The 22,836-nt window shown below is 36.7% G+C and overlaps 2 protein-coding genes across 2 annotated transcripts in view; one reads left to right on the top strand and one right to left on the bottom strand.

Moving 5' to 3' along the window:
• Window positions 1–22,836, top strand: part of dpr8 (defective proboscis extension response 8) — a 245,019-nt gene that overhangs the window by 148,930 nt on the left and 73,253 nt on the right. The gene's annotated exons all lie outside the window — the stretch shown is intronic.
• LOC137251405 (antigen 5 like allergen Cul n 1-like) lies at window positions 6,030–7,890 on the bottom strand. The gene is made up of 3 exons (XM_067785896.1): window positions 7,682–7,890; window positions 7,203–7,603; window positions 6,030–6,381 (listed from the first exon to the last, which is right to left on the bottom strand). The coding sequence occupies exons 1-3, from the start codon at window positions 7,829–7,831 to the stop codon at window positions 6,132–6,134; spliced, it is 801 nt and encodes a 266-aa protein (XP_067641997.1). The 5' UTR covers window positions 7,832–7,890; the 3' UTR covers window positions 6,030–6,131.

Here is a 22,836-nt window from a genome sequence, read left to right as displayed (position 1 = left end):
GGATACAGGTCATGTATTAGTGCAGCCCTCAGTAAAGCAACAAAACAAGACTACTTCTTTAGTTTGTAAAGCAGACTTTTCTAAATAAATTTTTGTTCTAATTTTGTGGGGGTAAATACTTTTTCGGCACTAAAATTAGACTCAGGGTAATTCTTTGCCTAAGTTTCATATCCTTCCAGCACACAGATTTCCTGAATGGTAAAGACGGAAGCAAACTTTAAATGGGATGCCAGTCCACAGCTCTGCGGGATAAACTGGAAAAAGTTGGCCTATTTTTTACCAATTTACTCTATAGTACGCCGTTGGGCACAGGGGAATATAGTTTATGCGCAGATATAAGATTTATCCAAAACATTTCAACCGCTGAACCCAATTTGGTTGACTCGTTGGTGTAGTACACAGCTTGTTTTTGTTTTGTATTCATAGCGACTAAATTTACTTTCTTTCATTTCCTGCTTTGTATTGACACAGATTTATCAGCAGCCGCAGACGTGTTTTGATTAAAAGTATTTCCATAGAAATTTTCAAATTTATCAAACTTTGCAGCACGTGCAGTTACAGTATGCATAAAAATAGGCATTTCATAAAATTTTGGAAAAGGTGTAGAATAAAGCTTAAACTCTTCAGCCGCCATCTCACTTTATTGATAGCATTGATAAGGTTTATAAACACTGTTTAAAAACATTTAAGCTCTCAGTCTTCGCTCAATATTTTTTTTTTATTTGTAGGCCTGAGCATGTAAAGAAGAGGAGTTCTTTTTGTCGAAATATTTGTTTAACACCAACTCAAATGAATTAGGACTGATACACCGCATCGTATGAGTAACTTTTTCCATTTAATAGTGAAAGCTGCGCTATTCTTGGACGTGTGGTACCATTTCAAACAACTATTATGAATAAAACAATTTTGTTGCTAATTTTTGAGATTATGTGTACGAATCAAACTTTATGGCATCATTGCCAACGCTCACAATGTTTTTTCGACAGATGTCGCAGCGATGCAAATATCACTTGCCATGAAACTGAATAGAAATAGGAATTGTGAGTACAAACTAATCACCGCTGTGAAGGCAGACGGGCTAGAAAACAACCAGCAGATAAGAGTTGACTTGTTGTTAGTGCAACAACTTGACTCTACCAAATAAACAGTTTTCTATTTTTAATTTGTCTTCTTCACCCAGTTCGTTTAGTGGTGCTGCCGCTCGTTCTACTAGCTCTAGGTCAGTTCTGCTGCACCTGTAATAATAAAACAGGGTATTCCGGTGTTGTAGCTTTAGACCTTCAACCGAATGCTAATATCTAATAATAATACTAACTTAATATCTAGTAATAATAATATTTCAAATAAGTTTATAAAGGCACCCACCATAGAAAGTAATACAAATGCAAATATAAACTTAACTGTTTGTCATCATTTAAGCCGACGGTAAATACTAGCGATATTGTCGACTATGTCTCACATACTGCAAACATCTCGCCTTCATTAATTCATTGCTTTAAATTAATAAAGAAAGACGCTGACTCCTGTTTGTTATCAAGATGTAATTCTAAACTTGGAGTCTCGCCTTTCAAAATGTAATAAGCTTCTTGAGTCTTCGCTATGGCCATCGGACGTCCAAATTAAACCTTTCCGTTTTTTTTTCCAAAAAACAAAGGGCCAACTGCCAAAACTTAGCTAAATGCGTTAATATGTATAAAAACAAGTATAAATATTTATTGTTTATTATTTCCGGGTTGAGAACAAAAGCTAAAGATATATTTTTAGACATTTCACGGTGCGACTATAATGTCTACGTCATTGTTGAGACTTGGCTTACTGATAACTTCTCTCATTCAGAATTTTTGAATCAAATTCTGTTTCATACTTATCGTAAAAAGATAGACCCTATCAAGACAGGGCGTCTCAGAGGCGGTGGGGTGTTAATTGCCGTAAGGCGTTCTCTTCTCTCTTCTCTTGATCCGCTCTCTAATGGTGACTTTCTTTTCGTCCAGCTTTGTGTCTGTATTACTGGGCCATCTGGCAATTTATTTATCTGCGTTTCTTACATTCCGCCTTGCAGCACAGATTAATATATTTGACCTATATGAAAATAGTGCTGATAGTAATTTCTGCGTGTTGGAGAATTTCAATATTAGTAAGGATATTTGGTCGAAAATACTAGATGATGATATATTAACTCCTTGTGTTCATCACCTCCACAAGATTAACTTCTTAGGCACCCTTTTTAGTGCCAATCTAATTCAGATTAACAACTTCGTGAACCAGTTAAACAATATTTTGGACCTAATTTTTGTCGATGAGAACCTCATAACTTACTTGACTGAATGTGTTTTTCTTATATATTATAAATCACGTAGCATTATCTTTATCTATAGAATTCTTCGACCCAGTGCCGAAAAACAACATTAAAAATGATGGGCGCTCCTATAACTTTAAGCATGCAAATTATGAATCTCTAAATTCTCTCATATCTCAAATAGACTGGAGATCTATTTTTTTTTTTTTTTTGCTAAAAATGCAACTGAATGTTTCTATGCTTTTCTACTTAAGTTGGCTGACATATTCAGAAGAAATATCTTTCCCCTTCCGGTTAAGGTTCACAAACTACCCTGGTACAATACTAGGTTGAAGAATTAAAGAAACAAGTACTTTAAATTATAAAAGGCAACCACCGATAATGCTTTTAAAAAGCAGTATACTTCTTATTTGACGCAGTTCAATGTTCTTGATAATTTTTGTACAATAAACACGTTTCTCCCGTTGAAGATGAGTTGAAAGTTAATCCTTAATCTTTCTGGAACTATATTCATTCAAAGAAAAGTTGTTCTAATATGCCAACCTATACTAAATTTAATGAAATTTGCTCTAAAAGTTTGGTCGATTCAGGAAATCTTTTTTCCGACTTTTTTTAATCCACTTTTGTTGTTGAGGCGGATAATTTTCATAACAGGTATCTTACTGAAATCCCCAAACCTTTAGGCTTTGGGTCGTTGTTTGTATCTGAAACCGATATTATCTTGGGTTTATCCTCCTCAATTAAAAACGATATAGACGGATTGTCCTCTTTTTCTTTCTTTCTGGCAATAAAAATGAAGTTAAAAATTACAGGCCAATATCTAAATTGTTAACATGTTCAAAACTTTTTGAAAAGGTAGTTAAAACAATTTATCATTCGCTATCAATATAATATTCGATCCATTTCAACATGGCCGGACATTCGACTGTCAGAAATCTGGCTGTTTTCTCTTAGTTTTGTGTCTCTGCGCTTAAGGATGGGAGTTGACAACATATATACGGATTTTTCTAAGGCCTTTGGCACAGTTTCGCACAAATTACTTCTGTGGAAACTTGACAACATAGCTTTCAGTCACGTTTTCTGTCATGGCTGAAGTCCTATTTGGAAAATAGAATCTCTTTTGTTGGAATCAAGAAAACTAAGTCTTGTGAATTCTCAGCAACCGCGGGTGTACCACAGGGTAGCATCGTTGGTCCTATTTTGTTCTTAATGTTTATTAACGATGTTGGCTCATGCATAAACAATTCGAATTATTTGCTTTATTCTGAGGACTTAAAACTATTTCGGATGATCTCCTGTACTTCTGTTAATGCGGCCATATAATATATACGAAGTCTATGAAAGTGTTTTCTTTCGTGTATTCGATTTCAAATGTATAATCTTTTACGTTTGGTAATCATGTTAACTTTCTCATATCAACTTAGCTTCCTTGCGACGATATGCCTAAAACTTCAAGGACCCATATACCAGAAATCTCCTATACAATGCCTTAGTGCGTTCACAGGTAAAGTATGCTTCAGTTATCTGGAATCCGATATACTCTTCGCACTCTTCAAGAATTGAAAGAATTCAGCGCAAGTTCATATGATTTGCTCTTCAACCTCTACACTTTGTTAATCCCCTGCCACCCTACAATGCTAGATGCATGCTTACCAATGTCTTGCCACTTGAAGTTAGACGTTTTGTTCAAAACGTAGTGTTTACTTTTGACTTAATATCCAGTGTCATTGGCTGTTCAGATCCACTTGGGCAGTTGACTTTCAATGTCCCCTACAGAGAGAGCTCTCTGCTTTCACAGTACATTCCGCGTTGAAGTGCTGCATTCGAGTTACTTTAGTTTCGCATTTGTTCTAAGAGGCCTTGTAGAATTTAGTCGCCTATCTTGGTCTGGACTTTACCATGCCAATACCTCTGCTTAAGGCTCAATCCTTTTTACTTATCTCAGTAAACTTCAATTTAAAATTCTTAAACTAGTATTAAGTTAGCCTGTAATCTACTATGTAAGGTTTGACTGAATACATATATATGAAATACGAACTCTTCCAATAATTAGTTCACTGACCCAGATGGCTTGGGGGATGTTTAACACAAGCCCTTCAAGGTATTGCCTGCGCAATGTATGGCTTTTCCAACCCACATATCAATCTCGCCTATTCTTTTTTTTGGCAGGCGAGGCTCTGGCGACCCAAATTTCCTCATGAAAAGAGGGGTATAGCTGACCTAGAATGTTCAACTAGGTCATGTCAAATATTTTCCGGGATGGTCCAAGTAGTACCCTAATGATGCTTTTTTCGGAACGTACCGGATTAGTATCCCAGGACCATCAACATTGTTCGGCCGGGGTGCGTCTGCTCCTAACCGTAGGTGGGCACACCGGGGTCAATCTCAGATAACAGACGAGAATTTCTCGTATATATTATGCACATGCCTGGGGCGGTGATGGTGTGGGTGGCTGGAAATTAAACAAATCGAATGGGGGGGTCACAATAAAATGCGGAAAAGTTAGGCGTCCTGCCTAAACATGCCGCCACTCCCTTGCGAGAAGCAACATCGTTTTCCACCAACGATCTCCGACCGCTAAAAACGAGAAAAAAATTAATATGAAACTTAAAATTAAATTTAACCTAGATGGAGCATTTCGCCAACGTCATGCGTGGCCAGGTGTCCTTCCCGACTTGCTAAAGCATGCCATCTAACCCAGGCTTAAATGAGCGGTTATGAGAAATAGGTAAATGAATATTTCTTGCCTCTTATTATAACAAATCTTAAATATATCAATTCCATAAAAATTAAAAAAAACAGTGGTATTTGGGAAAAGCATGTATGTAAAGTAGAAGGAGATTACGGATTTAGATGTGGATATATATCTGTCGATGGATACCGAACAATGTTTCTCTAGGCCTTAGTAGTGCCCGACAGTGCCCACCCGAAGGTGGTACTCTGGGTGCGCAGAAGCCCGAAAGTTCTTGCCATCATAGTATTGCCGGCAGAAGTATTTCAGCGTAGATGTCAGTTCCGAGTACCGGACGGATCGGAGCGGGCGCATAGAAGTGTGGGTCTGTCAGTCGAATGTGTAAGTATGGGGTCGCGATGGTGCTGCCAGCGCTGGTCCTCGGTGAAATCGGCCGGAAATCTCGTACGACGACAGCTTGGGTAGCAATTCGCTTGTTGGTGCCATGTCTCCCGCGTATACGTAGCAGGCACCCCATTCACCCACTTATGTTGGTTGTAGGCAGCTTCAGCTCGTGGGCGAGGTCCTCCGTGATAATCGTCGATGGGCGTAGGCGTCAATCAGGGCCCACACCAAGTTTAACCGTCCTCCCGCCTCAATTTTGGCAACTGCTGTTGGAGCAATCGCTATCGTGGGAGTCAGTGTTGTGGCGGTATATGTCGGTGTCGAAGGAAGCCCTGTGCGGAAGGTGGACGGATATGCCAGCTGAAGATGACTTGGGAGATGTGTAACCCAAGCCCTTCAAGGGATTGCCTGCTCAATTTATAGCTTTTCCAACCGAAACACTTATAAAGCTCACCTATTCTGTTTATTTGGCAGGCATGGCACTGGCGACCCAAAGTTCCTGATGGAAAGAGGGGTCTAAATGACCTAGAAAGTTCAACTTGGCTATGTAAGATTATTTCCGGGATAGTCGGAATAGTATCTTAATGTTGCTTTTTTTCGAAACGTACCGCTCTTTAACGCTACAAGGAGGATTAAGTGAAGCTTAGTACTAATTTTATTTAAAATTCAAACAAATAATTTTTCTTTTTCACAAATCTTTCATCTTATTTTCTATAAAAACATCATACATTGCAAGTTGGTTTGTCGTTGTTGAGAGACTTAGTAAACATTAGGGTCGAACACCTCTTTGGTTGAACATAAGAATGGATAGTCAAAATTCGTGCCAGTTTTACATAGTGAGCCAGGTTCACGACCTGAGCGGAATATTGGCTTATTGCAGAACAAACGACGGGCATAATTACATGTGAAGAGCACAGTCACAGTATACCTATCTTCGAAGAGAACAGCAGTGCAGCCGACACGGTTATTACGATCCATAACCATTTTGGCAAAACGTTCAATTGATTGTCTATAAGAAAAAAGTAGAAATCAAATTTTAGTTTAAAACAAATTTTTCTTAAGGTGCTTTTCCACTGATATAGTGGAGACTAAAAACTAAAGTTTTTTCAACTCTTGGCGCGTTTTTTTATCACACCTCCATCAGGGAGTAGGATCGCATCTACATTAAACTCGTCTTTACGCTTTTTCACATTATCAGCAGGGAGCCTGATTTGTTGGTATATGAAACTTGTATCTTCCTTAAACGCGTGTCGATACTTTTTCACATTTTCATCATGAAGTCTCATTTATTTGTGCGTAGAGCGCTTGCTTTTTATGATCTTAATCAGGGCAGCTGTTTTATTTGTACATAAAGTAATTATTATTTTTCAACCTGTTTTGACGTTTTATCAGACTTTCACCAAGCTAGTTCTATTTATATGTATATAATATGGGTTTGTATGCATTTTTCACCAGGAAGTCACCCATTTGTTTTTATATAAAACGCGTTTCGGTGCTTTTCACATCTTCATCAGGGAGTTCGATTTATTTTAAGGTAAAATGTATATCTTCGTGAAACGCATATCTTCAGCAAACCTCGTTTATTTCTACATAATGCGCGTTTCGATGCTCTTCAAATTTTCATTAGTGATTCTGATTTTTTCGTACATAATTCCCTGTAGCAGATGCGAAATAATTATTTAAACATATAGGACTTATTGATTTAGGTCTCAAATGCATCGTAAGAAAAACCCCTTAAAAAATCATTCAAATTATTCACTGGCTTCAAACTAACAATTAAAAGTAAGAACGTTTTTATAGAAAAAATTCATATTTGCATATTGCACTTACTTTCCTGGTTGATACGATTTGGCTGTAGCTTGGTTAAAATGATCAGATTCTTTATACCACTCGTCGTGTATATAATTTTTAATATCATCATAAAGTGTAGAGCAATCGCGTCTCGATTTATAATACACCCAACCAATATTTTGACCGAGCGCATTGTATTTTGCTGTCTTAAAACATTTTTCCTCTTCTTTAAGTATGGTACATTGCTTTACATTAAGTTCGGCGAAATATGCCAATTCATCATCCCATTCCAAGGTAGCCATAGCTACTGCTGGTCTCAAATATTTTGAGCCCTCCGCAATCTCATTGCGATAATAATTATGTTCGTGTAAGAAAAGTTGTTTGAATTCATTGGTCATTAATATCACTTTAGCATTTGGTGGGCAACGCGTATGGAATTCCTTTGTCGTTTGGAATATAAAAAAATTTAAATTTTTTTTTTTTTTTTTTTTTGTTTCTAAAATATATAGAAAACTTACGCCATTATGTTTGCATGCTAGGACATGCTCTTCCCTTTGACCACTGCACGTATATTCATCGCTGCAGTAGTTTACATCAGAAAGGCTTCCGTTCACAATCGCTGGAAAAATGTATAGCAAAGCGGGAATTAAGATATGTTTTAAATTCATTTTTCACCCAACTCTACTTAATATTGCACTTGAATAATGAACTAAATACGAATATGACAAAAAATTTGCTTAGAATACAATTTGGACTCATTTATATAGCTCACGCTCTTCGGTAGTACACGTAAGAAACATCAAAAAAAGTTCCCCACAGCTGTACAAACAAAAATTTGTTTTCGTTTACTATTAATTAGTACTTAACATATCTTGAACAAATACTTTTACTAGGAAAAATTAGGCTGATTTTTGTGATATTTTTTATTTGCAGTGATACAAACCGGTTTTGCACCGGTTCGGATATCCACTGTTGTCTGTCAGTAGTGAAATTGATGAAGAAATTTCTAACTTGAAGAACTATCTGCGGCACACTCCCAGGGGTGCTCCCGGAGGAGGTGTACTATCCCCTCCACTTTGGAGCTGTGAGTATCTTATTACTGGCATTAGAAAGAAGCAATTGTGAAGTTATCGTTAACGCCAATGACATCGCTATAACAGCAACCGTGAAACATCTTCAGACTCTGGACGAGCTACTACAGACCGCACATATCCTCGTAGAGGCTGATCCCGTTCAAGCGGCCTCATAGCGAATCCTGAGAAGACGGAAATGTTTATATTCACCAGATGCGAAAAAATACTACGTTTTAAATTACAGCAGTTATACGGGGCCCGAAATTTCATCAAAGGCCAAATACCTCCGGGTAATTTACACAACAAACTGAGCTTAACAAACATGTCGAGAGCAGATCCAAGAATGCCATAACTGCATAACCCGCAGTGCCGCAGCCGTAGGTTAGTTGTACACCACGGTACAGTCATCAGTCACAATGCTTATACCAGGGATTCTACCCCTACATATCTTCAACACTTCCTCATTGGACCTGTATAGTAAGTTCCAGGCAAGTTGTAGTGCGATTAGACTTGAGGCGACATCAGATTTGGTCATACTACAATTCTGGAAAGCATACCGGAAATCTTTGCTTTTTGGCGTGCTTTATCTTCGAAGAGATTTAGACTGAGCTTCTTTTACAATTTGCGTCGTGCTCCTTTAAATTTTCCCTACGAATTGGCGGAATGGCACCTGTATGCCGATCCTAAACGATAGCTGTAACCTAGACGAATTTTCACTGAAAATTTTTTTGATGGAAAAAATACACTGAAAGACAGAAAGATACTACTTTTCTAATTGAACACAGAACCTTCGATATTTTGACGAAGCAATAAATTCAGAAGTTTTTTGGAACGAAATTTAGTACTGTTATAAAATCAACCACGAAAGAAAGGTTTGTCTGCGAAATTGGGGCCTTATAATTTACCTTAATAATTTTGGGCGGTGGTTAAAAGTGTGCTGGCAGGATACAGGTCGTGTATTAGCACAGCCCTCAGTAAAATCAAGCCTACTTTTTTAGTTTGTAAAGCAGACTTTTCTAAATAAATTTTTGTTCTAATTTTGTGGGGGTAAATACTTTTTCGGCACTAAAATTAGACTCAGGGTAATTCTTTGCCTAAGTTTCATATCCTTCCAGCACACAGATTTCCTGAATGGTAAAGACGGAAGCAAACTTTAAATGGGATGCCAGTCCACAGCTCTGCGGGATAAACTGGAAAAAGTTGGCCTATTTTTTACCAATTTGCTGTATAGTACGCCGTTGGGCACAGGGGAATATAGTTTATGCGCAGATATAAGATTTATCCAAAACATTTCAACCGCTGAACCCAATTTGGTTGACTCGTTGGTGTAGTACACAGCTTGTTTTTGTTTTGTATTCATAGCGACTAAATTTACTTTCTTTCATTTCCTGCTTTGTATTGACACAGATTTATCAGCCGCCGCAGACGTGTTTTGATTAAAAGTATTTCCATAGAAATTTTCAAATTTATCAAACTTTGCAGCACGTGCAGTTACAGTATGCATAAAAATAGGCATTTCATAAAATTTTGGAAAAGGTGTAGAATAAAGCTTAAACTCTTCAGCCGCCATCTCACTTTATTGATAGCATTGATAAGGTTTATAAACACTGTTTAAAAACATTTAAGCTCTCAGTCTTCGCTCAATATTTTTTTTTTATTTGTAGGCCTGAGCATGTAAAGAAGAGGAGTTCTTTCTATCGAAATATTTGTTTTACACCAACTCAAATGAATTAGGACTGATACACCGCATCGCTGCGCTATTCTTGGACATGTGGCATTATTTCAAAAAACTATTATGAATAAAACAATTTTGTTGCTGATTTTTGAGATTATGTGTACGAATCAAGCATTATGGTATCATTGCCATGAAAATAGGCCCAACGCTCACAATGTTTCTCCGACAGATGTCGTAGCGATGCAAAAATCACTTGCCATGAAACTGAATAGAAATAGGAATTGTGAGTACAAACGAATCACCGCTGTGAAGGCAGACGAGCTAGAAAACAACTAGCAGATGAGAATCGAGTTGTTGCAATACCAAATAAACAGTTTTCTATTTTTAATTTGTCTTCTTCACCCAGTTCGTTTAGTGGTGCTGCCGCTCGTTCTACTAGTTCTAGGTCAGTTATGCTGCACCTGCAATAATAAAACAGGGTATTCCGGCGTTGTAGCTTTAGACCTTCAACCGAATGCTAATATCTAATAATATTACTAACTTAATATCTAGTAATAATAATATTTCAAATAAGTTTATAAAAGCACCCACCATAGAAAGTAATACAAATGCAGTCGATTGGAAATGGTTGCATTTGTCATCATTTAAGCCGACGGTAAATACTAGAGATATTGTCGACTATGTCTCACATACTGCAAGCATCTCGCCTTCATTAATTCATTGCTTTAAATTAATAAAGAAAGACGCTGACTCCTGTTTGTTATCAAGATGTAATTCTAAACTTGGAGTCTCGCCTTTCAAAATATAATAAGCTTCTTGAGTCTTCGCTATGGCCATCGGACTTCCAAATTAAACCTTTCCGTTTTTTTTCCAAAAAACAAAGGGTCCAACTGCCAAAACTTAGCTAAATGCGTTAATATGTATAAAAACAAGTATAAATATTTATTGTTTATTATTTCCGGGTTGAGAACGAAAGCTAAAGATATATTTTTAGACATTTCACGGTGCGACTATAATGTCTACGTCATTGTTGAGACTTGGCTTATTGATAACTTCTCTCATTCAGAATTTTTGAATCAAATTCTGTTTCATACTTATCGTAAAAATATAGACCCTATCAAGACAGGGCGTCTCAGAGGCGGTGGGGTGTTAATTGCCGTAAGGCGTTCTCTTCTCTCTTCTCTTCAGGTGTGGCATATAATGATACAATACAGGCCTGAGCATGTAAAGAAGAGGCGAAATCCCTATACCAACTACTATAGAAGAAAGTTTCCTAATTGATTTTAATACCGTTCTAACTGAACCTTCAAGAAACCGTACCCCTTCACCATCATTTAGCCAAACCCCATCAGTGGAAGATCATCAACCACTGAATAACCCACTCATAAACGTCACAATGGCACAAACAGTAGTAGAGTTTATCAAAACTGCCTCATCAGTGCTGCCAGAGTTTGATGGCAAGCCTGAAAATTTACACAGTTTCTTAGATGCTCTTGATATTTTAGACCAAACCAAGGATACCCATGAAGCTTTAGCTATAACCATGATAAAGACAAAGTTAAAAGGCACGGCAAGGAACTTCATAAGTAACGAAAATACAATCGCTCAAATAAAAAATAAACTAAAAACTGCAATAAAGGGAGAATCAGTAGAAGTTTTAACAGCAAAACTCCTGAATATCCAACAACGCAGCAAAACTGCAAACCAGTATACTGCTGAAATAGAAAAAATCACCAGATCATTGGAAGGAGCTTATATCTCGGATGGACTTAACCCAGACTTAGCAACGAGATATTCTACGCAAGCAGCGGTAAAAACCATGTGTAAAAACTGCTCCAATGATAAAGTGAAAATGATAATGCAAGCAGGAACGTTCACAACAATGAACGATGCAATCTCAAAATTCACAAACAGCTGCACAGAAATCACAGGCAGCTCGAATACAATTTTAAACATTCGTCTACAAAATCAATATCGAAGTAATTTCCGTGGAGGTTACCGAAGTAACAACTATGGGAACTACCGAGGTACAAGATTTAGACCACAACCGAGATACAATAATAACACAGTAACAAATAATAATGCTCAAAGAGGAGCACAAACTCAAAGCGTCAATAGACAATACAACCAGACTCGTAACGTTCGAAATTGTACCCAGCAGGAAAACCACGAAACTCCACTTCAAAATCAGTAAATAGAAAAATATGTGTACTAAACTTACACTTAAATAGTTATATATCTACAAAAACATCACTAAATAACTCGATTTGAAATTTTTTAGTAGACACAGGAGCAGATGTCTCCATAATTAAAAAGAATCAAGTACTTAATCATACAAAAATAAATACAGAACAAATAACAGACTTAAGGGGCATTGGTCAGGGTATAACCAGTACAGTAGGCAAAATTAAAGCTGATTTAAAAGGAGATGACCTTCTAATTCATCATAAATTTCACATCGTAGAAGACGACTTTCCAATACCATGTGATGGAATAATAGGTTTGGACTTTATAAAAAAATATAATTGTATTCTAGATTATGGCAAAAAGGAGGATAAACTAATCCTAAGACCATATGATTTTCCCCAAACAATCACAATGTACCTAACAAATTATCTGTCTGCCAACACAATTACGATCCCTGCTAGATCTGAAGTCATTAGACAAGTAACAGTAAACTCTGATAATAAAACCATCTTCATACCCCATCAACAATTATCTGAAGGAATTTTCATAGCAAACACAATCACAAATAAAGAACAAACTTTTGTCAGAATTATAAACACCACACACAAAAACACAACTATTCAAAATTACAAATTACATACTGAAAATTTAGATGACTACAATTTAATTAAAACAAACACACGCAATAAACAAAGTAATGACACAGAAAAATTAAAAAGATTAACTAAAAATTTCCCAAAATTTGTCAATTCAGAATTAACCTCATTATTCACAGAATTTATAGACATATTTGCACTAGAAACAGAACCAATCTCGTCTAATAATTTTTATAAGCAAAAATTACACATGAAAGACGACACACCAGTATACATAAAAAACTATAGATTGTCCGAAACTCAAAAAGGAGAAATAAGCAAACAGGTTAATAAACTGATCGAAGATGACATTATAGAACCCTCAATATCAGAGTATAACAGCCCCATTTTACTGGTACCTAAAAAATCACTACCAGGTAATACTGAAAAAAGATGGAGACTGGTAGTTGACTACAGACAAGTAAACGAAAAACTAGCAGCGGATAAATTTCCACTTCCAAGAATTGATGATATTTTAGACCAACTTGGAAGAGCAAAATATTTTTCATGCCTTGACCTTATGTCAGGTTTTCACCAAATAGAATTACACCAAGATTCTAGAGATATAACCTCGTTCACAGCAGACAATGGTACATATAGATTTAAAAGACTACCCTATGGATTAAAAGTAGCACCAAACTCATTCCAAAGAATGATGACACTGGCATTTTCAGTCCTCAAACCATCCCAAGCCTTTCTATATATGGATGATTTAGTTGTACTAGGGTCTTCAGAAAAACACATGCTGAAAAACTTAAGAGATGTTTTTGATACTTGTAGGAAATACAACTTAAAATTACATCCACACAAATGCCTATTTTTCAGCGAAGAGGTAACTTATCTAGGACATAAATGCACAAGCGAGGGAATACTACCCGATCCAAGCAAATTTGAGATAGTTCAAAATTACCCAACACCAAAAACAGAAGATGAAGTTAAAAGATTCGTAGCGTTCTGCAATTATTACAGAAGATTTGTACTGAATTTCGCAGAATACTCAAGAAAATTAACTAGGCTTTGCAAAAAGAATGTTTCCTTCGACTGGACAGAAGAATGTCAAAAAGCTTTTGTCTATTTAAAGGAAGCATTAATCAGCCCAAAAATTTTGCAATACCCCGACTTCAATAAAGAATTCTGCATAAAAACAGACGCTAGTGGGTATGCTTGCGGAGCAGTCCTTAGCCAGGAACATGATGGCAAACAGTTACCAATCGCTTACGCCTCTAGATCCTTTACAAAAGGTGAAACAAACAAAGCTACAATAGAAAAAGAGCTAGCAGCAATCCATTGGGCCATAACATTCTTCTGACCATACGTCTATGGTAGAAAATTCAAAATCAAAACCGACCACCGCCCTTTAACTTACCTTTTTTCGATGAAGAACCCTTCATCTAAATTGACACGAGTAAGACTCGATTTAGAAGAATACGATTTCGAAGTGGAGTACATTGCTGGAAAAGAAAATCACATCGCGGACGCATTGTCTCGCATTAACATAACGAATTTAAAAGAAATGTCAGTGGAAGCATGCAAAATAATGAAAGTCACAACTAGATCAACAGCTAAAAATATACCAAATAATGCTAAAATTCAAGAAAGTCACACTGAGAACCCCAAGATATATGAAGCGCTAAATAAATTTGAAGTAAAAAGACATGTCAGGCTCGTTTTCAATCCCCCGAAATTATATTTTAAAAAGGGAAAGAAAATTTGTAGCACCATAAATACAAGCAACCTAATTGTAGATGATAAAATTGACTTAGGACAATTCTTTATCAGGCTCGAAAAAGAAGCCGCCAATTTAGGACTTGAAAAGATACAGTTGTCCTTAGGAGACAAATTGTTTAAGGATAATTATACTCGAGTAGGCAAATTTATTGAATTAGGAAATAGGGTTCTCAAGAAATTAACAATTGCACTAACCCCAGAGGTTGTGTACGTGACTAGTCCCAGGAAAATTAGAGAAATTCTGCAGAAATATCATGACGATCCTATTAGTGGTGGCCACCCAGGAATAAATCGCATGATAAAGAAAATCAAACAAAACTATAGCTGGAAAAATATGCGAGATGAAATAAAGAAATACTTAAATAACTGCATCCACTGCAATAAAAATAAAATAAATAAGCATATAAAAGAGCCAATGACAATAACGGAGACACCTCCGAGAGCCTTCGATATAATACAGATCGATACGGTCGGACCATTGCCTAAGGTCAATAAACGGAAACGAATACGCAGTTACCATTATATGCGATCTCACAAAATACTTGGTAGCAATCCCAGTCCCCAGCAAACATGCGCTAATAGTTGCCAAAGCTATATTCGAGCATTTCATTTTGATTTATGGTCCCATGAAAACAATCCTAACAGATATGGGATCCGAATACAAAAATAAATTATTCGAAGAACTGTGCAAATTGCTAAAAGTTGAACACAAAAACTCAACACCATACCATCATCAAACTTTGGGCACTGCAGAACGTAGTCATAGAACGTTTAATGAATATGTACGTTCATATATATCCAGTGACAAAGATGATTGGGATGAATACCTAAAATATTTCGCGTACTGCTACAACACGACCCCATCGACCGTACATAACTATTGCCCTTATGAGCTTATATTTGCGAAAAACCCCCCCATGTACGACTTCTTAAATGAGAATAAAATAAGCCCAGTATATAATCACGAGGAAATTAAATATAGACTTCAAATAGCACAACAAAGAGCTAGAAAATTGGTAAAAGAAGCCAAGGAAAAACAAAACATTAATTATGATAAAAGTAGCACCAGTAAGGAAATAAAATTAGGAGATTTAGTATTAGTAAAAGAAGAAGATAACCATAAGCTAGACCATAGATATAAAGGACGGTATAAAGTAAAGAAAATCGACGAAAATAACAATTTTACTTTAATGCCATATAGACAGGAGTCTGGTAATAAGAACAATAGGGATAAGGAATTAATAATCCATAAGAATATACATAAACCTATTTAAAATATTTTTTTTTAGCAAATAATCATTCCAATTTACCCGACTCATTAATAAAAATATTTTCTAAAAACAATTGGATTTTAGATGGGTCGACACGTTTAAAATCCGGCAATAAAACAATTGTATAAAATTTTAATAAAATAAATAAAATAAACAATACAAATAAAATAAGCAAAATTAAATAATTTTTTCTTTCTCTACAATTTTGAAAAAATAAATGGACTTATACAAATATATATATGTAAAAAGTAACAATAATTATAACAATAAAAATAGCAAGGTCAACAGATCAAAAGCAAAGCAAACAACCTCTTTCACTACAATATCAAATAACAATAAAATATCAAAACAATTGAAAATATGACAAAAAGTCTTATAAAATTGTTCACAAAACAATTATATAACACTTTTTTTTCTAAGGTGGATGGTGTAGCATTATACGTCACACACTCTATTGTATCATTATATGCCACACCTACTGTAACATACTTGCGGCTTTACGCATAACAAATTCAAATATATTTTAGTAATAATCATATTACAATTATTGAACTAACCCAGACGGCACGGAATGCCGAATATGAGACACATATCACAGCTAATAAATTTTACATATAAACACACAACCCATTGTAATATACATACAAACATTCAACTAATTGTGGGAAAATACCAAAATATTCAACTGATCTGCTGACGCTGCAAATTGTACAAAACTACATGTATACAAAGACTGTATACAAACGTACATGTATGCATAACCCATTTCCTATGTACTTATTTTTAGTTATTAGTATTAAGATATTTATGAATGTATAGGTTAAGTAAATTAGTATAAAAGACAATAATTTATTCAATAAAGAAGAGACTTAATGTCGCACAATCAAACGTGCAACGTCTTTCAATTACGAATATTTCACTGGGCCATCTGGCAATTTATTTATCTGCGTTTCTTACATTCCGCCTTGCAGCACAGATTAATATATTTGACCTATAATATTTGACCCATATGAAAATAGTGCTGATAGTAATTTCTGCGTGTTGGAGAATTTCAATATTAGTAAGGTTATTTGGTCGAAAATACTAGATGATGATATATTAACTCCTTCTTGTGTTCATCACCTCCACGAGATTAACTTCTTAGGCACCCTTTTTAGTGCCAATCTAATTCAGATTAACAACCTCGTGAACCAGTTAAACAATATTTTGGACCTAATTTTTGTCGATGAGAACCTCATAACTTACTTGACTGAATGTGTTTTTCTTATATATTATAAATCACGTAGCATTATCTTTATCTATAGAATTCTTCGACCCAGTGCCGAAAAACAACATTAAAAATGATGGGCGCTCCTATAACTTTAAGCGTGCAAATTATGAATCTCTAAATTCTCTCATATCTCAAATAGACTGGAGATCTATTTTTTTTTTTGCTAAAAATGCAACTGAATGTTTCTATGCTTTTCTACTTAAGTTGGCTGACATATTCAGAAGAAATATCTTTCCCCTTCCGGTTAAGGTTCACAAACTACCCTGGTACAATACTAGGTTGAAGAATTAAAGAAATAAGTACTTTAAATTATAAAAGGCAACCACCGATAATGCTTTTAAAAAGCAGTATACTTCTTATATGACGCAGTTCAATGTTCTTGATAATTTTTGTACAATAAACACGTTTCTCCCGTTGAAGATGAGTTGAAAGTTAATCCTTAATCTTTCTGGAATTATATTCATTCAAAGAAAAGTTGTTCTAATATGCCAACCTGTACTAAATTTAATGAAATTTGCTCTAAAAGTTTGGTCGATTCAGGAAATCTTTTTGCCGACTTTTTTAATCCACTTTTGTTGTTGAGGCGGATAATTTTCATAACAGGTATCTTACTGAAATCCCCAAACCTTTAGACTTTGGGTCGTTGTTTGTATCTGAATCCGATATTATCTTGGGTTTATCTTCCTCAATTAAAAACGATATAGACGGATTGCCCTCTTTTTCTTTCTTTCTGGCAATAAAAATGAAGTTAAAAATTACAGGCCAATATCTAAATTGTTAACATGTTCAAAACTTTTTGAAAAGGTAGTTAAAACAATTTATCATTCGCTATCAATATAATATTCGATCCATTTCAACATGGCCGGACATTCGACTGTCAGAAATCTGACTGTTTTCTCTCAGCTTTGTGTCTCCGCGCTTAAGGATGGATGTCAAGTTGACAACATATATACGGATTTTTCTAAGGCCTTTGGCACAGTTTCGCACAAATTACTTCTGTGGAAACTTGACAACATAACTTTCAGCCACGTTTTCTGTCGTGGCTGAAGTCCTATTTGGAAAATAGAATCTCTTTTGTTGGAATCGAGAAAACTAAGTCTTACGAATCCTCAGCAACCGCGGGTGTACCACAGGGTAGCATGGTTGGTCCTATTTTGTTCTTAATGTTTATTAATGATGTTGGCTCATGCATAAACAATTCGAATTATTTGCTTTATTCTGAGGACTTAAAACTATTTCGGATGATCCCTGTACTTCTGTTAATGCTGCCATATAATATATACGAAGTCTATGAAAGTGTTTTCTTTCATGTATTCGATTTCAAATGTATACTCTTTTACGTTTGGTAATCATGTTAACTTTCTCATATCAACTTAGCTTCCTTGCGACGATATGCCTAAAACTTCAAGGACCCATATACCAGAAATCTCCTATACAATGCCTTAGTGCGTTCACAGGTAAAGTATGCTTCAGTTATCTGGAATCCGATATACTCTTCGCACTCTTCAAGAATTGAAAGAATTCAGCGCAAGTTCATATGATTTGCTCTTCAACCTCTACACTTTGTTAATCCCCTGCCACCCTACAATGCTAGATGCATACTTACCAATGTCTTGCCACTTGAAGTTAGACGTTTTGTTCAAAACGTAGTGTTTATTTTTGACTTAATATCCAGTGTCATTGACTGTTCAGATCCACTTGGGCAGTTGACTTTCAATGTCTCCTACAGAGAGAGCTCTCTGCTTTCACAGTACATTCCGCGTTGAAGTGCTGCATTCGAGTTACTTCAGTTTCGCATTTCTTCTAAGAGGCCTTGTAGAATTTACTCGCCTATCTTGGTCTGGACTTTACCATGCCAAGGCCTCTGCTTAAGGCTCAATCCTTTTTACTTATCTCAGTAAACTTCAATTTAAAATTCTTAAACTAGTATTAAGTTAGCCTGTAATCTACTATGTAAGGTTTGACTGAATACAGATATATGAAATACGAACTCTTCCAATAATTAGTTCACTGACCCAGATGGCTTGGGGGATGTTTAACACAAGCCCTTCAAGGTATTGCCTGCGCAATGTATGGCTTTTCCAACCCACATATCAATCTCGCCTATTCTTTTTTTTTGGCAGGCGAGGCTCTGGCGACCCAAATTTCCTCATGAAAAGAGGGGTATAGATGACCTAGAATGTTCAACTTGGTCATGTCAAATATTTTCCGGGATGGTCCAAGTAGTACCCTAATGAATCTTTTTTCGGGAACGTACCGGATTAGTATCCCAGGACCATCAACATTGTTCGGCCGGGGTGCGTCTGCTCCTAACCGTAGGTGGGCGCACCGGGGTCAATCTCAGATAACAGACGAGAATTTCTCGTATATATTATGCACATGCATGGGGCCGTGATGGTGTGGGTGGCTGGAAATTAAACAAATCGAATGGGGGGGCACAATTAAATGCGGAAAAGTTAGGCGTCCTGCCTAAACATGCCGCCACCCCCTTGCGAGAAGCAACATCGTTTTCCACCATCGATCTCCGACCGCTAAAAACGAGAAAAAAATTAATATGAAACTTAAAATTAAATTTAACCTAGATGGAGCATTTCGCCAACGTCATGCGTGGCCAGGTGTCCTTCCCGACTTGCTAAAGCATGCCATCTAACCCAGGCTTAAATGAGCGGTTATGAGAAATAGGTAAATGAATATTTCTTGCCTCTTATTATAACAAATCTTAAATATATCAATTCCATAAAAATTAAAAAAAACAGTGGTATTTGGGAAAAGCATGTATGTAAAGTAGAAGGAGATTACGGATTTAGATGTGGATATATATCTGTCGGTGGATACCGAACAATGTTTCTCTAGGCCTTAGTAGTGCCCGACAGTGCCCACCCGAAGGTGGTACTCTGGGTGCGCAGAAGCCCGCAAGTTCTTGCCATCATCTCCGGCAGTAGTATTTCAGCGTAGATGTCAGTTCCGAGTACCGGACGGATCGGAGCGGACGCATAGAAGTGTGGGTCTGCCAGTCGAATGTGTAAGTACGGGGTCGCGATGGTGCTGCCAGCGCTGGTCCTCGGTGAAATCGGCCGGAAATCTCGTACGACGACAGCTTGGGTAGCAATTCGCTTGTTGGTGCCATGTCTCCCGCGTATACGTAGCAGGCACCCCATTCGCCCACTTATGTTGGTTGTAGGCAGCTTCAGCTCGTGGGCGAGGTCCTCCGCGATGATCGTCGATGGGCGTAGGCGTCTATCAGGGCCCACACCAAGTTTAACCGTCCTCCCGCCTCAAATGACAACTGCTGTTGGAGCAATCGCTATCGTGGGAGTCAGTGTTGTGGCGGTATATGTCGGTGTCGAGGGAAGCCCTGTGCGGAAGGTGGACGGATATGCCAGCTGAAGTTCGCGAGGATGAAGTGTGCGAGTTCGTGTGTGATGGTGGGTTTGCAGGCGAATAGGCCTTGCCTCTGCTCTGCGGTCGCGTAACTGACGTGCTAGACGGACGGCCGGACAGACGGACGGACGGACATGGCTCAATAAAATTTTTTTTCGATACTGATGATTTTGATATATGGAAGTCTATATCTATCTCTACCAAACGTACGTATCTATGTACAACCAAACGTTATCCAATCAATGTTAATATACTCTGTGTGCTATGCTCAACTAAGTATAATAATACGACTATTTAGAGTTAAATATAAACAAATCTAAGTAAAATTTACATTTAGATTAAATTAAGTCAAATATTGTAACTCACAGTGAAAACCAAAATTCTTTTGAAATTTGAGTAAATCGGACCTAGAATATATTAACATCATTTAGTTGATAGGGCTTATCTTACTTGTCTCTGTTCCAGGTTCTGTGATCAAAACGGACTGGTTGTATCGGGACTTCATATTTATAAAACCTGGTTTTAGTAATAACTTTTGAATGGGAAATAATATTTACCCTCCGCCTTCGAACTAACAATATTTACACTAAAAGAAGTATTTTTATCTTTTTTCCCATAACTTTTGAACGCATTTCTACAATTGTAGGTCAAACTAAAGTTTACCGAAATTTTTTGTTCTCGCACCCGCTTCAGATTTGTCTGTGATTGTTGCCAGCGCAAATTTCAGATATCTGAAAAAACGTCTTGAAAATTCGTTAATATATTACGAGTATTCAGTTTTCCACGTTTCGCACTATTAAGATGCGATACTTCGTTTATTGAAAACACGCGTTCTAATCGAAAATTTCCATTTTCTATCGCTAATCGTTTTCCGTCTTGACATAAAGTATCTTCGGCAAGTAAAATATTTTCGCTTATAAATTCATCATCTACCGCTAACGCACAAATTTTTAGTTTAATATTATCGATTTCAATACTAAGATCAATTTCTTCTTTGCACATAAATTCACCACCACCGAAGCATTTTAGCACTACGACATTAGGCTTGGTTTGTCCGAATTTAGCGGCTAATGATTTACGAACAAGCGTACGAACACTGCCTGGGTCAATAAGAGCATTTGTTTTATGACATTTAAGGTTTACATTTTTCGCAATACAGAAATGTTTTTTATTACATTAACCTTTGCTTTATGATTTTCAGTACACTTTTCAGTAATATGATTCGTTCGATTGCATTTTCCACATCGCAGTTTCTTTTGTGTTTCTGGACAATTTTTTGGGAAATTACCAAACCTCGTTTCATTTTAACGTTACCAATGTCCTTTTGTTCTACACGCGCACTATTTGATACACTTTGTACGTGAGAATACTTGGGTTTAGTAACAGTTTGTTTTGGATTTACTTTCATTACCGGTTTTATGTCATTATACGCACAGTATTCATTTAACAAATCTGTGCAGCGCGTATAATTATTCGAAATTTTCTTTTTCAGATCTAAATCGTTTACACCATGTATAATGTGTCGAGCTATAGCATTTTCAGGCATGCCTGCCTTCGTTCCTAACGCTTGCATTTTAAAATAAAATTCCTGCTGCGTTTCAATGTGTTGTCTTTTCTTTCGCGACATTTCGATATGTACGTCCGCGCTATTTACCGTATATTGAAAGTCTTCCAAAAATCGTGTTGTTGCCACGACACGAACACTTCTTGCAATGCATCTACCCAGTACTTAGCTGGACCTCGCATCTTTTGTTGCACCGCACAAATTAAAATGTTTTCATTCCAACAATAAGCGTTTTTAGCGTTTCTACTCGTGTATTGTATTGAACCGAACTTAGTGACGTCTTTGATAACGGATTAAATTCAGGCAATAGCTCTACCGCGTCGTGGACTTTGCAAAACGGATTTGCAACTAACGAAAGAGGTTGCTCGAAAATGGAACTGTGGTATACGGTGGCACAACGCGTGGTGCATTGTTAAAATTTGGATGATATATACGTGTATTGCGCTTGTGTGTACACACTTTGTGGTGGACACGAACCACAATTTTGGCTACCTGGAGCCTGCATTACATTATTTACACTTTGTGCTTAATTCCCGTGCATATGCAACTGTGCTTGTAGGAGCTATAAAATAATTTTAAAAAAATTTTAAGTTAAACGGTTTTATTGAAAACAATATTTACATGAAGTAATAATAATACTAAAAAAAAAATAAAAAAAAAAATAAATGTAAGGCGCGATAACCTCCGAAGAGATCTAAGGCCGAGCTTCTCTTCCAATTTGCGTCGTGCTCCTCTTGAATTTCCCTACAAATTGGCCGAACGGGACCTACATGTTTTATGCCGACTCCGAACGGCATTTGCAAGGCAGATGAGTTTTCACTGAGAGCTTTTCATGGCAGAAATACACCCGGAGCGATTGCCAAACACTGCCGAGGGGCGACCCCTCTTA

The sequence above is a fragment of the Eurosta solidaginis genome, chromosome 4, assembly GCF_040869045.1.
Source record: "Eurosta solidaginis isolate ZX-2024a chromosome 4, ASM4086904v1, whole genome shotgun sequence".
In the NCBI taxonomy this organism is placed as follows: Eukaryota; Metazoa; Arthropoda; class Insecta; order Diptera; family Tephritidae; genus Eurosta; species Eurosta solidaginis.
The sequence above is the reverse complement of the archived record's forward strand: the minus strand, read 5'-3'. Positions and strand labels throughout refer to the sequence as shown.